At 39.2% G+C, this 18,220-nt stretch overlaps 1 protein-coding gene across 10 annotated transcripts in view; it reads left to right on the plus strand.

Annotated features, from left to right (window-relative positions):
* The window catches only part of LOC147354496 (zinc finger protein 665-like), a 37,672-nt gene extending 19,897 nt beyond the window's left edge, over positions 1 to 17,775 (plus strand). For 2 of the 10 annotated variants that reach the window (XR_015146473.1, XM_086354281.1), the window contains 2 exons: positions 5,160 to 5,247; positions 15,619 to 17,775. Coding sequence is in view for 8 of the 10 variants with exons in the window: in XM_086354281.1 (XP_086210407.1) it covers positions 5,160 to 5,247; positions 15,619 to 17,225 (1,695 nt within the window). In the remaining 2 variants the exon portion in view is untranslated. Of the gene's footprint in view, positions 1 to 1,325; positions 1,429 to 5,159; positions 5,248 to 9,486; positions 9,614 to 10,396; positions 10,552 to 12,848; positions 12,900 to 15,618 lie in introns of those variants that run through there. The other 8 variants (XM_086354285.1, XM_086354279.1, XM_086354278.1 and 5 more) reach the window with 7 other exon arrangements.
* The last annotated feature ends 445 nt before the right edge of the window (positions 17,776 to 18,220 follow it).

Genomic DNA, 18,220 nt, shown 5'->3' on the forward strand with positions numbered 1-18,220 from the left:
CCCAGTCAATCCAGACGTAGCTGTTACGGACTGGGTGTATTTTCCTCTGGGTTGGAATCTCAGAGGCCGGTGCCTGCCTTTGGCTTTTCCGCCTTTGGTCTCAGTAGACACCGCCTTTCGCACATTTTCCTGCTTAAAACCCTTTCCTACCTCTGCCCCTCGCCTCATGTAAAGCCCGCGTTCGCGAGGTGGATTCGCGCCCCTCAGCCTCGCCTTCTCGGCCCCTGGAGGCCGCGTCCTCTCCCCGGTCCCGGGATTCGGGAGAGCCCGCCCCGCTCCTGAGACCCCGGCCCCCTTGGCCTCGCGTCTCCTCAGGCCGCTCCTTCCGCCCCGCGGGCCTTCCCTCCCTGTCAGCCAGTCCCCTCACCCCGCCTAGGGACAGATGATCCCGGCCAACGTTCTTCAGTCCCCAATTCTTCCCTCGGTTGGAAAACGGTCTCTTCCCGTAGGCGGCCCTCCTACTGGCGTCTTCTTTGGCATAAATAAGTGGGCAATGGGATCGGCAGCCTCAGAGAAAAGAAACCTGAGAGAGAGGAAAACTGATGAGGTGGAAAGAATAAGGGAAAACGGATGGAGACAGGATGGCTGAGGGGCTTGTAAAGAGACCATAAGATGAAATAGATTTAGCCTTGAAAATGGCAGGTGAATAAAATTGAGAAATTTTAAAAGCCGGATCTCCAGGGATTGGGCAGCAACATGGGGAGGGGGGCGGGTCTCGATCACGGATAGTAAGGGGAGCAGCAGCGGTAAGGCACTTCACAGAGATTCTGCGAGAGGATAAAAGGTGGAGCCGTGGACTTCAGAACATCGTGGTCCTGGGAGAGGAACAGATGACAGCATGTGACTAGCAGAGCAGAAAGGAAGCCTAGCCACATGGGGTGCCTGAGAGTAGGGAGGAAGGGGACTGTAAGAGGCAGAGAAGGTTTGTAACCAGACGGCAGAGGGAGTTGAGCTGGGGGAAGAAAGAGGCAGAAATGTAAGGATACGGAGGGGAAAGGGCAACAAGAGAAGAAACAAGTTGCAAAATGTGGCAGGAGAGCAGAGAGAAATAGACCGGCAGGGGCGCTAGCAGAATAGAAAAGATTAAAAAGGAGATATAAACGGGGTGGGGGCGGGGAGGAAATGGAGATAGACAATTAAATGGAAACGCATAATAGTGCAGGTAAAAAAAAAAAAATATATATATATATAGTGCAGGTAGAGGGGAAACTGGGTCCAGGTGGGAGAGGTGAGTGAACTGAATTTGGACAAAGTTATGATGCACTGTTTTCTGGCTTTAGAATCTAATAAATTTAAATTTTGTTTGCTTAAATTATACAGATGAAGATTGATATTGCAAAGCTGGAAAGTTTGTACATTTTGTATGACAAGATAACGTCCCTTTGCAGTCCCTAATGAGCCAAGGAGCAGTGACTTGACTCTAGACAGGTGTGGGTCACCCCCTTCCATTTCCTGGCATGGGATGGAGGGGCACTAGTGGGACAAGAAAGGACTGGTTCTGTCACCACATAGTACCTCTTTAAAGAAACATTGAAAGTGCTGTTTTTCTATAATGGATTTACTTTCCTCTGTTTCCTTTACATTTCTTTGGTTGTTAACTTTACATATATACTACTGCATTAAATGTCTAATGCCCTGCAAATAACTGTTAACTTGTGAAATAAGTTGGGGGTATTATGTGTTCTACTCATGTGGTTCTTTTCTAAATATGATACGTCCTCAATTTTTTAAAAGCATTGACAGCAAGATTATTTCCTTTTATTGATTCATATATTCTTGACACCAAAGTGCTTTCCCTGCTTTATCTTAATATATTGGCAAAGTTCTTTCATAACTAGTAAATATGTTTAGATTCTTTTGATGAGTACTTGGTAGAAATGTCTTTTATATTAATGATCAAAACCTGGTTTAACAAGTTAGTGTAATTTTTTTTTTCCATAGCATTCACATTTTATTTGGTATTATAAGTAACCTCGACATTATTTACAGCATATAGGAAGGTGTGTGTAGGTTATATGCAAATACTATGCTACGATTCATGGGGTCGCAAAGAGTCGGATACGACTGAGCGACTGATCTGATCTGATCTGATGCCAGTTTATATAAGGGATTTGAATCCCTTATATTTTTTTTGCCTCTTGTATTCCTCTGTTCATGATGAAGTTTGCTCAGAGCTTATTTCTAAGTTAAACCCTTACAATGTTTTCTGCACCAGCAGCTGTGCTTCTGCGACTGTTTAAATTATTTTACTTTGATTTTTCTGGAAAAGAAGAATTACCTGTTTGGTGTCTGTGTGATCAGATCTTGAAAGAGAAGTTTCCTTTGATCAGGTACCTGATAGATGGTGTTTTAAATGGAACAGGTGATAAGGACAAACTCTGCCCACTGACCTTGCGGGATCTCATTTGGGAAACACCGCTATTCTATTCACTCCACTAAGACTTTTTCAAAAAATGTCTCCCTTCTGGGCCTCAGGGAGCCCACTTATAACATGCAGATGAGAGACTAGACCAGAAACTCAGTCAGAGCAACGCTGACCCTGAAGTGATTGGCCAAACTGGGTATGTCTCTGCATGGCAGTTCTTTTTGGAGAGAGTATCTACTTTTTGTAGAATTGTATATGGGTCCCTGTCTTCCCAGAATGAACAACAAAAATGCTGGCTTAGAGACAGGAACACAGACTCTGAGTAGAAGTGACCATAGTAGAAATATTTCTCAGCATTAAATGTAAATTTGTGGATTTCTTTTTTTAACTTTTAGTTTTGTATAGGGGTATAGCTGATTGACAATGCTGTGATAGTTTCAGGTGACCTGTGAGGGGACTCAGGCATACATATTCATGTACCCATTCTCTCCCAAACTCCCCTCCCATCCAGGCTACCACATAACATTGAGTTCCAGGTGCTATACAGTAGGTCCTTGTTGGTTATCCATTTAAATATAGCACTGTGTACATGTCCGTCCCAAACTCCCTATTTATCCCTTCCCTCCCACCCCCTGCCACAGTCGTTCTCTAAGTCTGTGAGTCTCTGTTTTGTAAGTTCATTTGTATAATTTCTTTTTAGATTCCACATCTAAGGGATGTCATAAGATATTTCTCCTTCTCTTAACTTCACTTCGTATGGCGATTTCTGGATCCATCCGTGTTGCTGCAAATGGCATTTTTTTTTCATTCTGTTTAATGGCTGAGTAGTATTTCATTATATATAAGTACTACATTTTCTTTATCCATTCCTCTGTTAATGGAGATTTGGGTTGCTTCCATGTTTTGGCTTCCATGAAGGCAGTGATTTCAGGCACAGAAAATTACTTTCCTCCAATGTTAGAAGTACAGCCTGAGCTGAGCACACAGGGATCCTTGGGTGCAGGAGGATGGGTACCTTGTGCTCAGGAGATGGAGCTGAAGGGTGCCCTTCAGCATCCACTCTACAGGTGACTTGTGTTGGATCTTTGGGGAGGTGTCAAGAATCATTGTGTAGGGACACTGCTCTCCATTACTTCTTGCAAGTAGTAAATCCTTCCTGCTCCAGGGGAAAAGAGAGAGAGAGAAAGGAATCTTTCTACAGTTTTTAGAGTAATATAAGAAAAGTTTCAGAGGTCATTTTGTTGTTTACCTTTAGTACTCTTCAGTATTTTGTGTCACAAATAAATTTTCAGTTGCACTGTGAAAGCTACAACAGGGGGATTTGGGGTGTTTCTTTGGGATGTTTGGGTCTCGCTAGGGCTTGTGCATTGCTGAAAACATCTTTTATATGTAGTTTTCAAAGATGACAATCTTTGGGCTGAGGTTACAGTGAATGAAAACATGGTGTTTTGCATCCAGTATATCTTTGGATGTCTTCATATGTACTTTTCTCTCTGGCATGATTTATTAGAGTTTGGGATTTTGTGTGTGTGTGTGTGGTTTTTTATAGCAGGATGAGTGGATCATTATGGGTTTTATAAAGACTCTGATGGACCCCATGAGAGTTTGTAAGTTCATCTGAGTCGAAAAGGGAAGGAAATGATGAGTACTAAGTTTCAAATGGCAGAAAGTTTTCATTAGAGAGGTTTTGCTAGGTATGCTTCTGTGGACCAAACTTGAGAGCGGCCATTAAGTTCTTCAGTGTAGGGAGAGATTGTTCCAGGAATCAAGAGGACTGGCAACACCAAGTGAACGGTAGTACAGGAGGACATCCTTGGGAAGGTGTAGCTGCTACTTTCTTGCTGCCAAGCCAGTGCTAGTTTCTCTCCTGTCCTCTCCCACCCTGTCCCAAAACATGTGTGTGCACACACATACACACGCACACACACAGAATAGGGAACTCTTGTGTACTCTTAGTGGAAATGTAAATGGTATGGCTATTACAGAAAATGACTTAGAGATTCACCTGTCTAGCTATCCAGAGGAAATTAAATCTCTAGGTCAATATTTGCAGTAATGCATCTAATGTTGACTATGGTTAATCATACTGTGTTTCTATATACTTGGTATTTGCTGAGAGAGTAACACTTCAATATTCTTGCCACACAGAAGGAAAATGCTAGTTGTAAGTTGACAGAAGTGTAAATTACTTCATCAAATAGTCACACTGGATGCCTTATATGTACATACTTGTTCTTCATCTGTTAGCCTCAGTCACGCTGGAAAATAGAATGTTAGGGGTGGGCTGGACTTGCCTCCTCTGGGTGCTGGTCAACTCAGGCATGCCTTAGATCGATGAAAACTTCAGGGTATGCATGTTTTTTTACCCCCTGACCAGATATTCCTTTTTATATTGTCAGTGTGGGGTCCAACCTCAATAGTGTTTAAGGGGCCCCAGTACATCTAGCATTGAGCATCAGTACTCTGGATCCTCCCAGTCTTAAGGGCTGAGATCTAGGCTCAGGGGAGGGGCTCTGCTCTGAATGGGGCTGGACCAGGGCCTGCTGTGTGACCTGAAGGGGATCGTGGGGTCAGTGGAGGTGCCCCCTGCTGCTGTGTACATGAGCCCTCACCAGGAGGGGAGTGTGGTCCGAGGGCAAGTGTGGGAAAGTCCCTTGTTGGTCTCTGGTCTCTCTTGTGACAATGGGCAGCCAAAGACACTTTTCCACCTGATGAGATCTTCTTTGTGTATGTGTATGGTTGGGGCACAGAGAGAGAAGATATGGATTCTAACAGCAGTTTTGCAACTTTCAAGGTTGACTTCAAAAACTTACTTTGCCCAAGGAAGAGCATAGAAGAGGAGGAAGAGGAAAGAACTGGAGTCAGGCATGGCTCTTTCTCAGGTAAAGTCATATCCTCAGTGGATTCTCAGTCTGTTCTTCTGAATTGCCCTTCTCTGGACTCACTAATCGTGTCAGAGTCTGGAGTATCCTGTCTGACTCCTATACACGCACACTCACCCGGGGCCTTCCCTCAGGGCCTGTCATCTCCACTTAGATGCCGTCTCCCCATGACCCGGTGACCTGGTCCTTGTGAGGAAGCTCCCCTGGGCATCATCCTGGGCAGGACTTCTCACCCATGGGTTGGAGACGGGGTCTCAGTGCTCTTGGGCAGCAGGGATTGCTTAGGGCCCATCTGGATGTGCTATCTGTTCTCTGTCAACCAGGATAAAGAAATTGAACATTAATATACATAGTATCTGATAAAATCTGGAAAACTGACCAATGAGGGGGTAATCTTTTTCTAAGGCATTTGAAGCTAAATGAATGAGTCATTGACTTCAAGTCTTTTTTTTTTTTTTTTTAGCTATTTTATATTGGAGTAGAGCTGATTGACAGAGTTGTGATAGTTTTAGGTGGAAGGAAAAGGGACTCAACCATACATACACATGTATCCATTCTCCCCCAAACTCCCCTCCCATTCAGACTCTCATATAATATTGGGCAGAGTTCCATGTGCTATACGAGGACCTTGTTATTTATTTTAAATATAGCAGTGTGTGCATGTCCATCCCAAACTCCCTGACTATCCCTTCCCCATTCTTCTCCCTTGGGAACCATACGTTGTTCTCTATTGACTTCAAATCTTAGTAGTTGCAAATGGAAGGGAAAGTTCAGGAACAGACATCAGTGATATAAGGAGATTGATTCCTTTTTTTTTTGTTTTTTTGACTGTGCCGCATGTTGGCTTGTACTATCTTAGTTCCCCAACCAGGGTTTGAACCTAAATCCATGACAGTGAAAGCACAAGTCCTAACCACTGGATGCCAGGGAATGCTTTATTCCATTTTTGAATTTGACCTATGAAATCAATCAAAATCTCTGACAACTGGACATGCTTTCAATCACTTTTGTCACCTCCATTCCTCAGAGGTTGTCTCTGCACTTGGTGGATTATATCCTGTGATATAGAAGATTTTACCTTTGTTACAAGTAAGGTTCCATCTTCATTCTTTTGCTGGATTGCATATAGTTGCTCTGTATCATTTATTATCAAGACTGTCCTTTGCCCTTTGTGCAGTCTTTGCACCCTTGTCTGTACATTTTATATCATATTCACTGAATTATTTCTGATACTCTAATCTGTTCCACTGGACATGGAACAACAGACTGGTTCCAAATAGAAAAAGGAGTACGTCAAGGCTGTATACTGTCACCCTGCTTATTTAACTTGTATGCAGAGTACATCATGAGAAACACTGGGTTGGAAGAAGCACAAGCTGGAATCAAGATTGGCAGGAGAAATATCAATAACCTCAGATATGCAGATGACACCACCGTTATGACAGAAAGTGAAGAGGAACTAAAAAGCCTCTTGATGAAAATGAAAGTGGAGAGGGAAAAAGTTGGCTTAAAGCTCAACATTCAGAAAACTAAGATCATGGCATCCGGTCCCATCACTTCATGGGAAATAGATGGGGGAACAGTGGAAACAGTGTCAGACTTTATTTTTTGGGGGCTCCAGAATCACTGCAGATGGTGATTGCAGCCATGAAATTAAAAGACGCTTGTTCCTTGGAAGGAAAGTTATGACTAACCTAGACAGCATATTAAAAAGCAGAGACATTACTTGGCCAACAAAGGTCCGTCTAGTCAAGGCTATGGTTTTTCCAGTGGTCGTGTATGGATGTGAGTTGGACTGTGAAGAAAGCTGAGTGCCGAAGAATTGATGCTTTTGAACTGTGGTGTTGGAGAAAACTCTTGAGAGTCCCTTGGACTGCAAGGAAATCCAACCGGTCCATCCTAAAGGAGATCAGTCCTGGGTGTTCATTGGAAGGACTGATGCTAAAGCTGAAACTCCAGTACTTTGGTCACCTCATGCGAAGAGTTGACTCATTGGAAAAGACCATGATGCTGGGAGGGATTGGGGGCAGGAGGAGATGGGGACGACAGAGGATGAGATGGCTGGATGGCATCACCGACTCGATGGACATGAGTTTGGGTGGCTCTGGGAGTTGGTAATGGACAGGGAGGCCTGACGTGCTATGATTCATGGGGTCACAAAGAGTGGACACTACTGAGTGACTGAACTGAACTGAACTGAATCTGTTCCAGTGGGTTATGTATCTGGGCTTATACCATTACAACATCATCTTAATTACTTTGTAATATGTTTTAAATTTTGAAAATGACAGCCTCCATCTTCTGTTTCAAGAATATTTTGGCTGTTTGGGGGTCCCTTGAGGTTCCCTTTGAATTGTAATTTTTTTTTTTAATGGCAAAAATTGCCTTTGAAATTTTGACAGGGATTCCATTAGAATCTAACACTTTCAGTAATAAAGTCATTTTAAGAATATTAAATCTTCCAATTCATGAGTACAGAGTGTCTTTTTATTTACTTATGTCCTCAGATTTCTCTTAGTAAAGTTTAGTAATTTTCAGTGAGCAAATCTTTTACTTCCTTAGGCAGTTTTTTCCTCTTCTGTCTCTCATGCTTTCAGTTCAGTTCAGTTCTGTAGCTCAGTCATGTCGGACTCTTTTTGACCCCCGTGGACTGCAGCACGCCAGGCTTCCCTGTCCATCATCAACTCCCAGAGCTTGCTCAAACTCATGTCCATCCAGTTGGTGATACCATCCAACCATCTCATCCTCTGTCATCCCCTGCACAGTCCACTGTAACTTCAGAGGGAATGCATTCAGAGTTTCCCTTTGATCATGAGATTTGGTGAAATAGTCTTTCTTAATTACAATGTATTTTTTTCCATTTTCTTTATAGTTGTGATATTTAATTCTTTAAGTAGTTTTTAACTTTGCTTTGTGATCATTTTTTCTTCATCTCTTAATGTATAATAGTAACAGCTTTTCTAATTTGACTCAGTGTTTTTTATGAGTGGAATACAGAAATAAACTCTGCTTTGCATTTGTTAATACCTATCTTTGTCAATGTTACGGTTTTCATTGTCTTTATATATAGATATTTCATAGAGATCGCAGTCAAGAGATCCTATTTTTTTTTCATGTTACTACTATTTGGTACAATTGATGCTATTTCATTCTTCCAAAAATGCTGAAATTTAAATGAATGAAAACAATGGTGAAAAAAATCATGCACAAATATGTCCAGAGACACCTTCTCTCATTTCAGTTATTTCTACATTTACATGTGTGTCCATGAGTTCATGAATCTAGAAGTCCACGGTTTTCATAAAAAAATCATGATTTTATAACTGTGTACTGTATTATAGTTAAAAGTATAAATATATTCCATGACCTTGCATTTTTTCTACACTCTCTTGTTCATGGTTCAAATAGTAGTAAGATTACTAACATGTTATGTGTATGTGTTTGTGTGCCCATATCTGTAATGATCGTTTATTGCCTTCTGTGTTGTTCACTTTGAACTTATTTCAAGTAGTCTCAGGGAATCCTCTGTCAGTGTGCTTCTAATGCTATTCTTTTTTTTTTAGCCTTAATGCTCTTCTGTTACTTCAGTTTTTGCTTCTTTATCTTCAGTTTAAGACTGCATTCTCTTTAATTGAGGTTCTTGCTGTATCATTTCTTAGCTTTTTAAACTAAGTTAAGTTTCTCCAAATGTCTCTGATACTTGTCTCTGTAGAACAGCATGTGTCTTTCTGTACTGAGCTATGATGTTGATTAAAAAATTCCATAGCCGTAAAGCATTTAGAATATTGCATAGCATCTTTAAAGGATTTGAACACTTTTAGTCATTGCTGTTGTTCTTATGATAATAATTTAAGATTTTGACCTTTTTTTATGGCACTGTTGACTTTGTCATTTCTGATGCCACCACTCATAGTGTAGCTCATCTAGATATTGAATAGCAGTCAGTGTGTAAAACATAGTCTAACACTTCTGGAGGAACAACACATTGTTGAATCTTACTTACATGTATTTCATGTATTGTCCACAAAAATGAAAAATCCATGTTGATTACAGGTTATCATAATCTTTGTATAAAAGCAAAAGAAATTAAAATTAAGAGACCCATAATTTCCTCCAAATAGCTTTACTTGGATCTGTCGGAAAACATACTTCAACTTGATCCTTTCCCTTCTCTTCTCCTTTTGTGTGAAAATAAGAGCTCTCCTCATGGCCCCTTGGTGAAATGTGTTTTCATTTCAGGCACAGTTGACCTTCAAGGATGTGGCCATAGAGTTCACTCAGGAGGAGTGGGAATGCCTGGACCCTGCTCAGAGGGCCTTGTACAGGGACGTGATGGTGGAGACCCTCAGGAACCTAGTCTCCTTGGGTGAGGATCACTTCCCTTTGAAGTTGGGATCTGCCCTGGGGTATCTCTGCATTTCCCACTGCGTGCCTCTTGGGAGCCCCGGTTTTACTTGACTGATCTGAAATCCCTGTTGATTCAGACATGAAGAGCTTTAGGACCCAGCCTCAGGAGTTTAAATCTACCTTTTCCTCTGACGATCTGCCCACTTCATGATACATTAGGAGTTGTTCCAGAGTTTTTGTAGTTGTAAAGCTCAGTGGAAAACTTTTAACATACTCATTTTCCTGTTTCCTACCCATGTGCTTTTGATTCAGGAGTTTTAGGAAAAGAGCTATGTTTCTTCACATTATACTATTACCTCTATATTCAGAAGGAGGTAAACAGCAGGTGAATTTTGAAAATATTTTTCTATTCCTCTCTGTTTTCCCATCAATCCTCAGTTGAACAAGGGACTAGGATTCTGGCAAAGCCACAGCAAATCATGTCTCTTTCCTCTTATGTGGAGGTATTTATATTTCTTACCTGAATATTTTACCCACTTTGTAACAAGACAAAGAGCCCTGGTCAATGGAGAGTGAGGTGAATGCCTTTGGCAGTGTATCAAAGGGTGAACACAATTCAGATCTCAGAAGGGTCCAGGGGAGCCTCACTATTAGTAGTGTTTACAGACTTTCCCCTTGTCAGAGAATTCTATAGGAAGTACAAACATTTACTTACTATGTGAGCTCTCAGAGGAAATTTTTCTTCTCTGTAACCTATCCCTCTTTGTCTTTCCACATGTAAAATGTATTCTTTCACCTCTAGTGGTGCCACATTCCTGCCAGGGACAAAGACAGAGCTTCTATCATGATCTGCAGCGCTCTGCCATCTGACTCCTGTGAACTCCTGTTGCTTGCCTTAGAGGAGCATGAGGTGGACTTTTAAAGGGACGTCTTAGTCCCTCATCTCTTCTTCTCAACTTCACTCCATTGGCAGTCCAGTTCCCAGTCCATAGAGATAAGAGCCAATACCTGCAGACAACAGTCCCTGAACCCTTGCTCATTCCATCTCCATTTGATGTTTTTAGAACACTTCATCAGAAGGGGGAAAGCACTGGCTGCTCTCTGATTGCATTTGGCGCCCCAGAATCTGCATGCAGCTGTCTCTGGTCCTGTCTGCTTGTTTGGATCCCTCTTCTATTCCTTCTCTTCTGCCTTGGCCACACTCTTCAGGCTTGTGTGTAACAGGGTGATGCATTCTGTTTCCTGTAATTATTTTGCAGGGAAACTAAAGACAGTAGACACAGTCATGCTCTCTTTGATCCCCAGTCCTAATGAGGAGCGTTTGTGTGTCTTTCCGGCTCTTAGTTTGGTGTCGGTGGCAGGAGCACATTGTTCCGTCTGAAGATCCTGTGATGTATGACATACATGTCTCATGTATTTTTCACTCCTGTAGTGTTCTATCTAGTCTGGGACTGTATTCTCTTCCTCATATCATACTCTTGTAACTTTGTGTGTGATTTTGCTTCTAAAATTTGTTTGTGAAATACATAGTCCTATGCTTTGAAATTATATCCAGATTCTGCTGTGATAATTCACCCTCAGTTAATCAATACTTTCTGGTGGACTCTTTGTTACTGGGTAACAGATAAATTTGATGGAGAATACTATCCTTCATGCATTGTAATATTTTCCTGCTATATAGAAATTTACCACCCTGTAGTAAAGTGGTCTGCATATTCTATGATACAAAATAGGAAATATCACCAGAACCTGACTGATAAATCTTTCTGGGTGTTTTTCTGGTTTTGAGCAATGTCACAAAAGCCTGTCTCAGTAGCATTGTGACAGTGATGTTCGCATGTGCTGTGATCATCCCCTTTCATTCTCAGTAAATGGTATAGGAATTTTTTCTCAAGATAACATTGTCCAAGTTCACTTCCTTATATTTTGAGGCTATTGTGTAAACTGTTGTTAATGCCGTCTTTTGTTCACCTGCGTGCCATTGTTCTTTGTATATCAACAGCTGATTTTGAAACATCTAAATCAGAACTTATAAAGTAGAGTGATACTTTGAATCTGAACTGTAATTTGTTTTTTGTTTAATAGACTGTCTGGTCCCCATTGAGTGGTCCTCACCCCCTGTGGAACGTCACTGGACCACATACACTAGAGTTTATTTCTCATGTCTCTGTGTTATATACTACTGGTCTCTCTCTCTTTATGCTCATACCACACTGCTTGGATTAGTTTAGGTTTCTAAGAATTTTGAAATAATTGTGAAACTTCCAACTTTCTTCTTTTCAATCTTGGTTTTGCTATTGAGTGTCTTTTGAGATTGCATTTGACTCTTAGGATATATCTTTTTCTTTAAGACACACTGTTGGGATTTTATTGGGGATTGGGTTGACTCTGTTGATCACTTAAGGGTAGTATTTACACCCTGATCATATTTACTTCTAATCCATTGAACTTGGGATATCTGTATTAATTTGACTTTTCAGATATTTTTCAGCTGTGTTTTCAGTTCATAGTGCATATATCTTTCCCTTCTTCTGTATGGTTTTGCTGAACACTTTATTTTTTTGATGGTATCGTAAATATAATTTTCTGAATTTAATTCTTGATTTTTTTATTGTTAATGTAGGAAAATAGTATTGATTTTTGTATATTGTCATTTTTCTGAGTTCATTATTTTTATCAGTTTTTTTTTTTTTTCCAGAATCTTCAGAGCTAAAATTTTTATTTTATTTTTGCCACAACACGCACCATGTGGGATTCTAGATTCCCCACCAGGGATCGATCCTGGCAGTGGTAGCCTGGAGTCCTAACCATATCTGGACCACCAGGGAATTCTCCAGGGTTTCTTATATTTCATTTGTCAACAGAGATGTTTTGCTTCTTTTTTCTATTGGGATTGTTTAATGTGTTTTTGCTACATTTGTGTTCTTGCTAGAAATTCTAGTAATTTCTTTTTTTAGAGATAGTGCAAGTATCCTTGTCTAGTTCCTGATGTTAGGGGAAAAGTTTTAAGTCATTACACATTGAGTATGATGTTAGCTATGGGCTCTTAATACATGTCCTTTATTGTGTTGAGGTCATTTTTTTTCTGTTTTTGGTTTACTGAATGTTTCTGTCATATTTTTAGCATTTTTACCTGAGGGAACCTCTGGGAATGGGGAGGCTTGTGCCAGTTCGTTCTCAACGTAGTATAAGGAGGAGGAGGGGAGTCAAGGGCCAGGAAATTGTCATGAACTTTCCTACATTTTTCGGTTTAGTGTTTTCTGGACAGGCATCTGTTAGAGTGCTGCTGCTTCTTTACCGGTTGGGTGAGTTTTGCCAAATTGTTTTCTGCTTTTTTTTCCCTGCTTTGTTTTAACTTGGTTCCTCATGGGTAATGAGTGCCTGTGGTTTACTGGCCTGCTGACATAACTCCTCATGTTTTTAATTTGAGAGTTTGTGTTAAGAATTTAATATGATTTCCAGTTTTTAGAGGGGCCAGCTAAAAAAACACTGTTATGTTTAATAATAAGGAGAGCTAGCATAAAAATTTTGTATGCAAAAGGATATTACGTAATTAATATTTTAGTTACTTTTTTCATTTTTAACTTACTTACCTGTTTTGATTATATCCTGGAATATATTATATCCTGATTATATCTTCAGGCTTTGTCAAGCACTTTCAGTTTGTTTCCTCATATAAACTCTGCTTACCCAACTAGGAGACATTCATTCTGAAATCATGATCTCCCTCCTTTACAATACTGTTGATCCTATTACTTTGCTCTGCATTTGTGTATACAGATTAGACTCCTTGTAATGGTCTTCTCCTGGTTTTTTCTTCTGCTTTTTGCTGAGTACATTATTGCACAGTCTCCTGGAATACTGTGTATGTTTATATTGAGCATATATGTGGAAATACAGTCACTAAAATACTCAGTTGGATACATTGCATAGCAAATAGTGTAATAGATTGAGAGTTAATTTCTTTATACAGTGTCTAAATCTCATTTGGTTTTTTCCCATACTCATAGTATAATTCCCCTAGTTAAAAATGGTACCAAAAAAAAAAAAAATGGTACAGAACTATTCTATTGCTAAACCAATTCTTCTTTTGTCTTAAGGTCAGTATTTTAGTTGCCCTTGTACAGTGGAATTCACAGTCAAAAGCTTTGTAGATATAGGTACTCTATGCTCCACCCAAGCCGTTTCTCAGTTCTGATCTTTCTTTACATGAAACCATGATATGGATGAAAGATTCTTATTTTCTAGTATATTTAAGTTATTATCCTAAACTTATTAATTTCCACAGCACTCTTTCACCATCCCTCCACCTTCCACTTTACTTACACTGTAAAAATAACACCTCTGTGTATTGAACAGCTTTCTCCTGACACAACCTAAATCACTGTGTGCAGCTGTGATAACTCAGAAACCAGTTTCAAAAGGGGTGGCTGAATCCCCTTAGTAGTTACACAGCTCACTTCTTGTGTTTTCCTTGACGTTTTCTTTCTTAACTCCTGATATTTGTCGTCGTATTTTGTAATCTAGACTGCTTGGGTGGGCAGTCATGTTTAAGTATATGTTGTCTCAGACTGTAGATCAAAATTCATACTGTGGTTCTTACTTTATGTTCTGTGTCAATTGGGGTCATGTACATAAATCTGTGATTCCACTTTCCTTACTTGAAAAATTGTGATTATTTTCCTCAAGACTTTCAAAAGAAATTGGTAATGTTAGATGACATGAAATGTCCTTTTTTTTTGTTGGCACACCATGCTGCCTGTGGGATCTTAGTTTCCCAACCAGGAATGGAACCTGGACCCAGGGCAGTGAAAGTGCTGAGTTTTAACCACTGAACTGCCAGGGAATTCTCAGAAAGAGTGCTTTTTTTTTCTTTTGAGAAAGATCTTTATTTGCTTTAAAATTTTTACAGCAGTAAATTTTTACAACAGTAAAAATTATATATTATACATTGTGTGTGTGCAGGCTCAGTCATTAAGTCATGTCCAACTCTTTTGTGACCCCTTGGACTGTAGCCCACCAGTCTCCTCTGCTCATGAAATTTTCCAGGCAAGAGTACTGGAGTGGGTTGCGGTTTCCTACTCCAGAAATAGTGCATTTTTATACTAACAAATCAAAAGTGGCTTTTGTATAAAAAGATAATATTCAGATATGTTTATTATATCCATTTTGTTTATTATATATTGTATTCCTTTTTCTTGCAATTTGTTCTCAACCATATTATCTATGACCATAGTTAAATAAATAAATTTGCAATATGTATTTTGGAGGCAATGACCTGGATATTTTAGGGCACTGCACAAGTAGGGAGTTGCTTTGTGTAATAGCTGTTAATGTAAATGGAGAATATTTCATTTATTAATATTTAAATTTTATTTATAGACGGTGGTCTTTTAGAATTTTTATGCTGCTTCATGGGTACATAGTTTTACAGGAGATATTTCAAAGAACATTTTGTTTTTTAAAAAACTTTTATCACATTTGCTATTTTTTCTCTGTTATATTTGTTTCCGAATTTGAAACTGCCACTCATTGCGATTACTCATTAAATAAGTTCATTTTGGATTATTTATTGTTGTAATATATTTTGTCAGATTTTTTAGCATTCATTTATATTTAACAAGTATGTATAATATATGTATAGTATAATAATATTCTTTTCTCCTCAGTTATGAGGCACCAGTAAGTATGTTTACTGCTAACTGGTATGTGCTTTGGTGTCATGGTTGAAATATACACTTTTGATAGTCAACAGAAGTTTTTACAATGAGTGTTTTTACGTAGGTTGTTGGGTGCCCTAAAATTAAGTGGAATTACCTCAGATCACTTTACTAAAGAATCATTCATTTTGTGTTTGCAAAGGTTTTAATATCATGACTGGGAATTTTCATAACTCCTTTTTATGTCAGTACTAGTTTGGTGTAATATCATGTATTTAACATGAAATATTTACTTATGAATTATAATGAATAGGATTACTTATGGAAAAAAAAAGGATTACTTATGGTTCTTTATATCTTGTAGATATCTCTCATATGCATGTGATCAAGAAGTTACAACTAAATGCAAACATTTATGGAGGAGAAGGATTCCAAATAGTTATACTGGGAAGACACAAAAGGAATAAAATTGAAGATTTTTACCTCAGGAAAATCCAGGAAAATATATGTGACTTTGAGTTTAAGCCAAGAGATGAGGAAAGAAATTACAAAGGAAAGCCTATATCCCATGGCAAAAATCTCCCCTGTAAGAAACAGCGATGTGGTAGAAGCATTACAGGAATTCAGCCTATTGAAAACAGACTTCAATTAAGCTTTGGGAATGAACTACAGCTTTATAAAAGTGAAGAGAAAATTGATGAATTTAATGAAGCTCACAGGAGTATCAATATTAATGCCTCATTTTTACCACTTCAAGGAATTTCTTCTATCCAGTCCAACCTTGGTAATCCATGTGTGAATGATTTTATGCATCCTTCAGTACTGACACAAGACCAGAGGGCACACAAGGACAGCCCTTACAATTGTAATCAGAGTGGTCAAACCTTTCATCAGCACTTAAACCTCACTCAACATCAGTTGATCCATACAGAAGAGAAAATATTTAATTGTGATGTATGTCACAAAGTCTTTAGTCAACATTCAGACCTTGCTATTCATAGAACAATTCATACTTCAGAGAAATCTTACAAATATAATGAGTGTGGCAAAACCCCTAACTATGGATTGCACCTCACTGGACATCAGATAATCCATACAAAAGAGAACTTATATAAATGTGATATATGTGAAAAAGTGTTTACTCAAAGTTCATACCTTACAGTTCATCAGAGAATACATACTGGAGAGAAACCATACAAATGTAATGAATGTGGCAAGGTGTTTAGTCAGAATTCATACCTTGCAAAACATCGCAGAATTCATACTGGAGAGAAACCTTACAAATGTAATGAATGTGGCAAAGCTTTCAGTCAAAAAGGAAACCTTGCAAGTCATCAGAGAATTCATACTGGAGAGAAACCTTATAAATGTAACGAGTGTGGTAAGATGTTCAGTATTAGATCAACCCTCGTCAGTCATCAGATCATTCATACTGGAGAGAAACATTACAAATGTAATGAGTGTGGCAAAACTTTTTATTTTGGCTCACACCTTATACAACATCAAATCATCCATTCAGGAGATAAACCATATAAATGTGATGTCTGTGGGAAAGTTTTTGGTCAAAATTCATACCTTGCAGTTCATCGGAGAATTCATACTGGGGAAAAACCTTACGAATGTAAAGACTGTGGCAAAATCTTTAATCACAGCTCAAATCTCAAGAGACATCAGATAATCCATACAGGACAGAAATTATGTAAATGTGATATATGTGGTAGAGTCTTCAGTTATAATTCATACCTTGAAATTCACCGGAGAACTCATACTGGAGAGAAACCTTACAAATGTATCGAGTGTGGCAAGGTCTTCAATCGGAATTCAAATCTTGCAATTCATCAGAGAATTCATACAGGAGAGAAACCTTACAAATGTAATGAATGTGGCAGCTGCTTTAGTCGGAAGGCGTACCTGGCAAAGCATCAAAGTGTTCATACGAAAGGGAAACCTTACAAAAGTAAAGACTGTTGAAAAGCCTTTACTTAAATCTCAGCTGTCACTACATTTGTTGTGGTTCAGTTGCTAAGTCATGTCTGACTCCTTGCAAATCCATGGGCTGCAGCACACCAGGCTTCCCTGTCCTTCACTGTCTTCTGGGGTTTGTGCAAACTCATGTCCATTGAGTCAGGGATGCTGTGTAACTATCTCATCCTCTGTTTCCCTCTTCTGCTTTTGCCTTCAGTCTTTCCCAGCATCACGGGCTTTTCTCATCAGTCAACTTTTCGCATCAGGTTGCCAGGGTACTGGAGCTTCAGCTTCAACATCAGTCCTTCCAATGAATATTCAGGGGTGATTTCACCTACTCGAACCAAATGTAACAAGTGCGGCAAAATCTTTACCTTGAGTTCAAGTATGAGGCAACGGGAGAGTCCATTTAAGAGAAACCCTACCGAGTTACGAGCGGAGGTTTTATCCAGGCTGCACAATTCACCAGACTTCTCAGTACCTACCTTTGAAAGAAACCACACAAACTAGTATGTGTGCTAAGGCTTGTACCTGAGAATAAAATCACTGAAATAGATTTAATCTGGAGAACAGTGTTTCAAATATAATGTTATAAAAGTTTTCATCAGGTATCTCCAACTTCGGTGTAATGGTTCAATTCGTACAGGTCAGAAACTAAAGAGATTTACTAAATGTGGAAAGAATTTGATGAAACAATGCTTCCTGAGGTTTCATCACAAAATGCTTCATATTGGGGATGATCCTTACAAATGTAACGAAGTAGGTAAAGTTTTTGCACAATTCTTAAATTAGCCTGTGTGTCAGCCAATCCATAAAAGGAATAAGTCTGCAGTTCTCTTAAGATTAATGGGAGATCATTATGTTCTTCAGAATCATTACAAGTCACAATAAGTTAAAACTTACGGAATGATTTGTATATGACATGAAAACATGTGTAAGTTGGCAATTGTCTTCACTCTGTAAATATTCTATTAATTGTGTTTTCTTGAAGAGGCCACATT

This window comes from Bos grunniens, chromosome 18 (assembly GCF_055505025.1).
Source record: "Bos grunniens cultivar Pamir isolate PY7600 chromosome 18, Bosgru_T2T1.0, whole genome shotgun sequence".
Classification (NCBI taxonomy): Eukaryota; Metazoa; Chordata; class Mammalia; order Artiodactyla; family Bovidae; genus Bos; species Bos grunniens.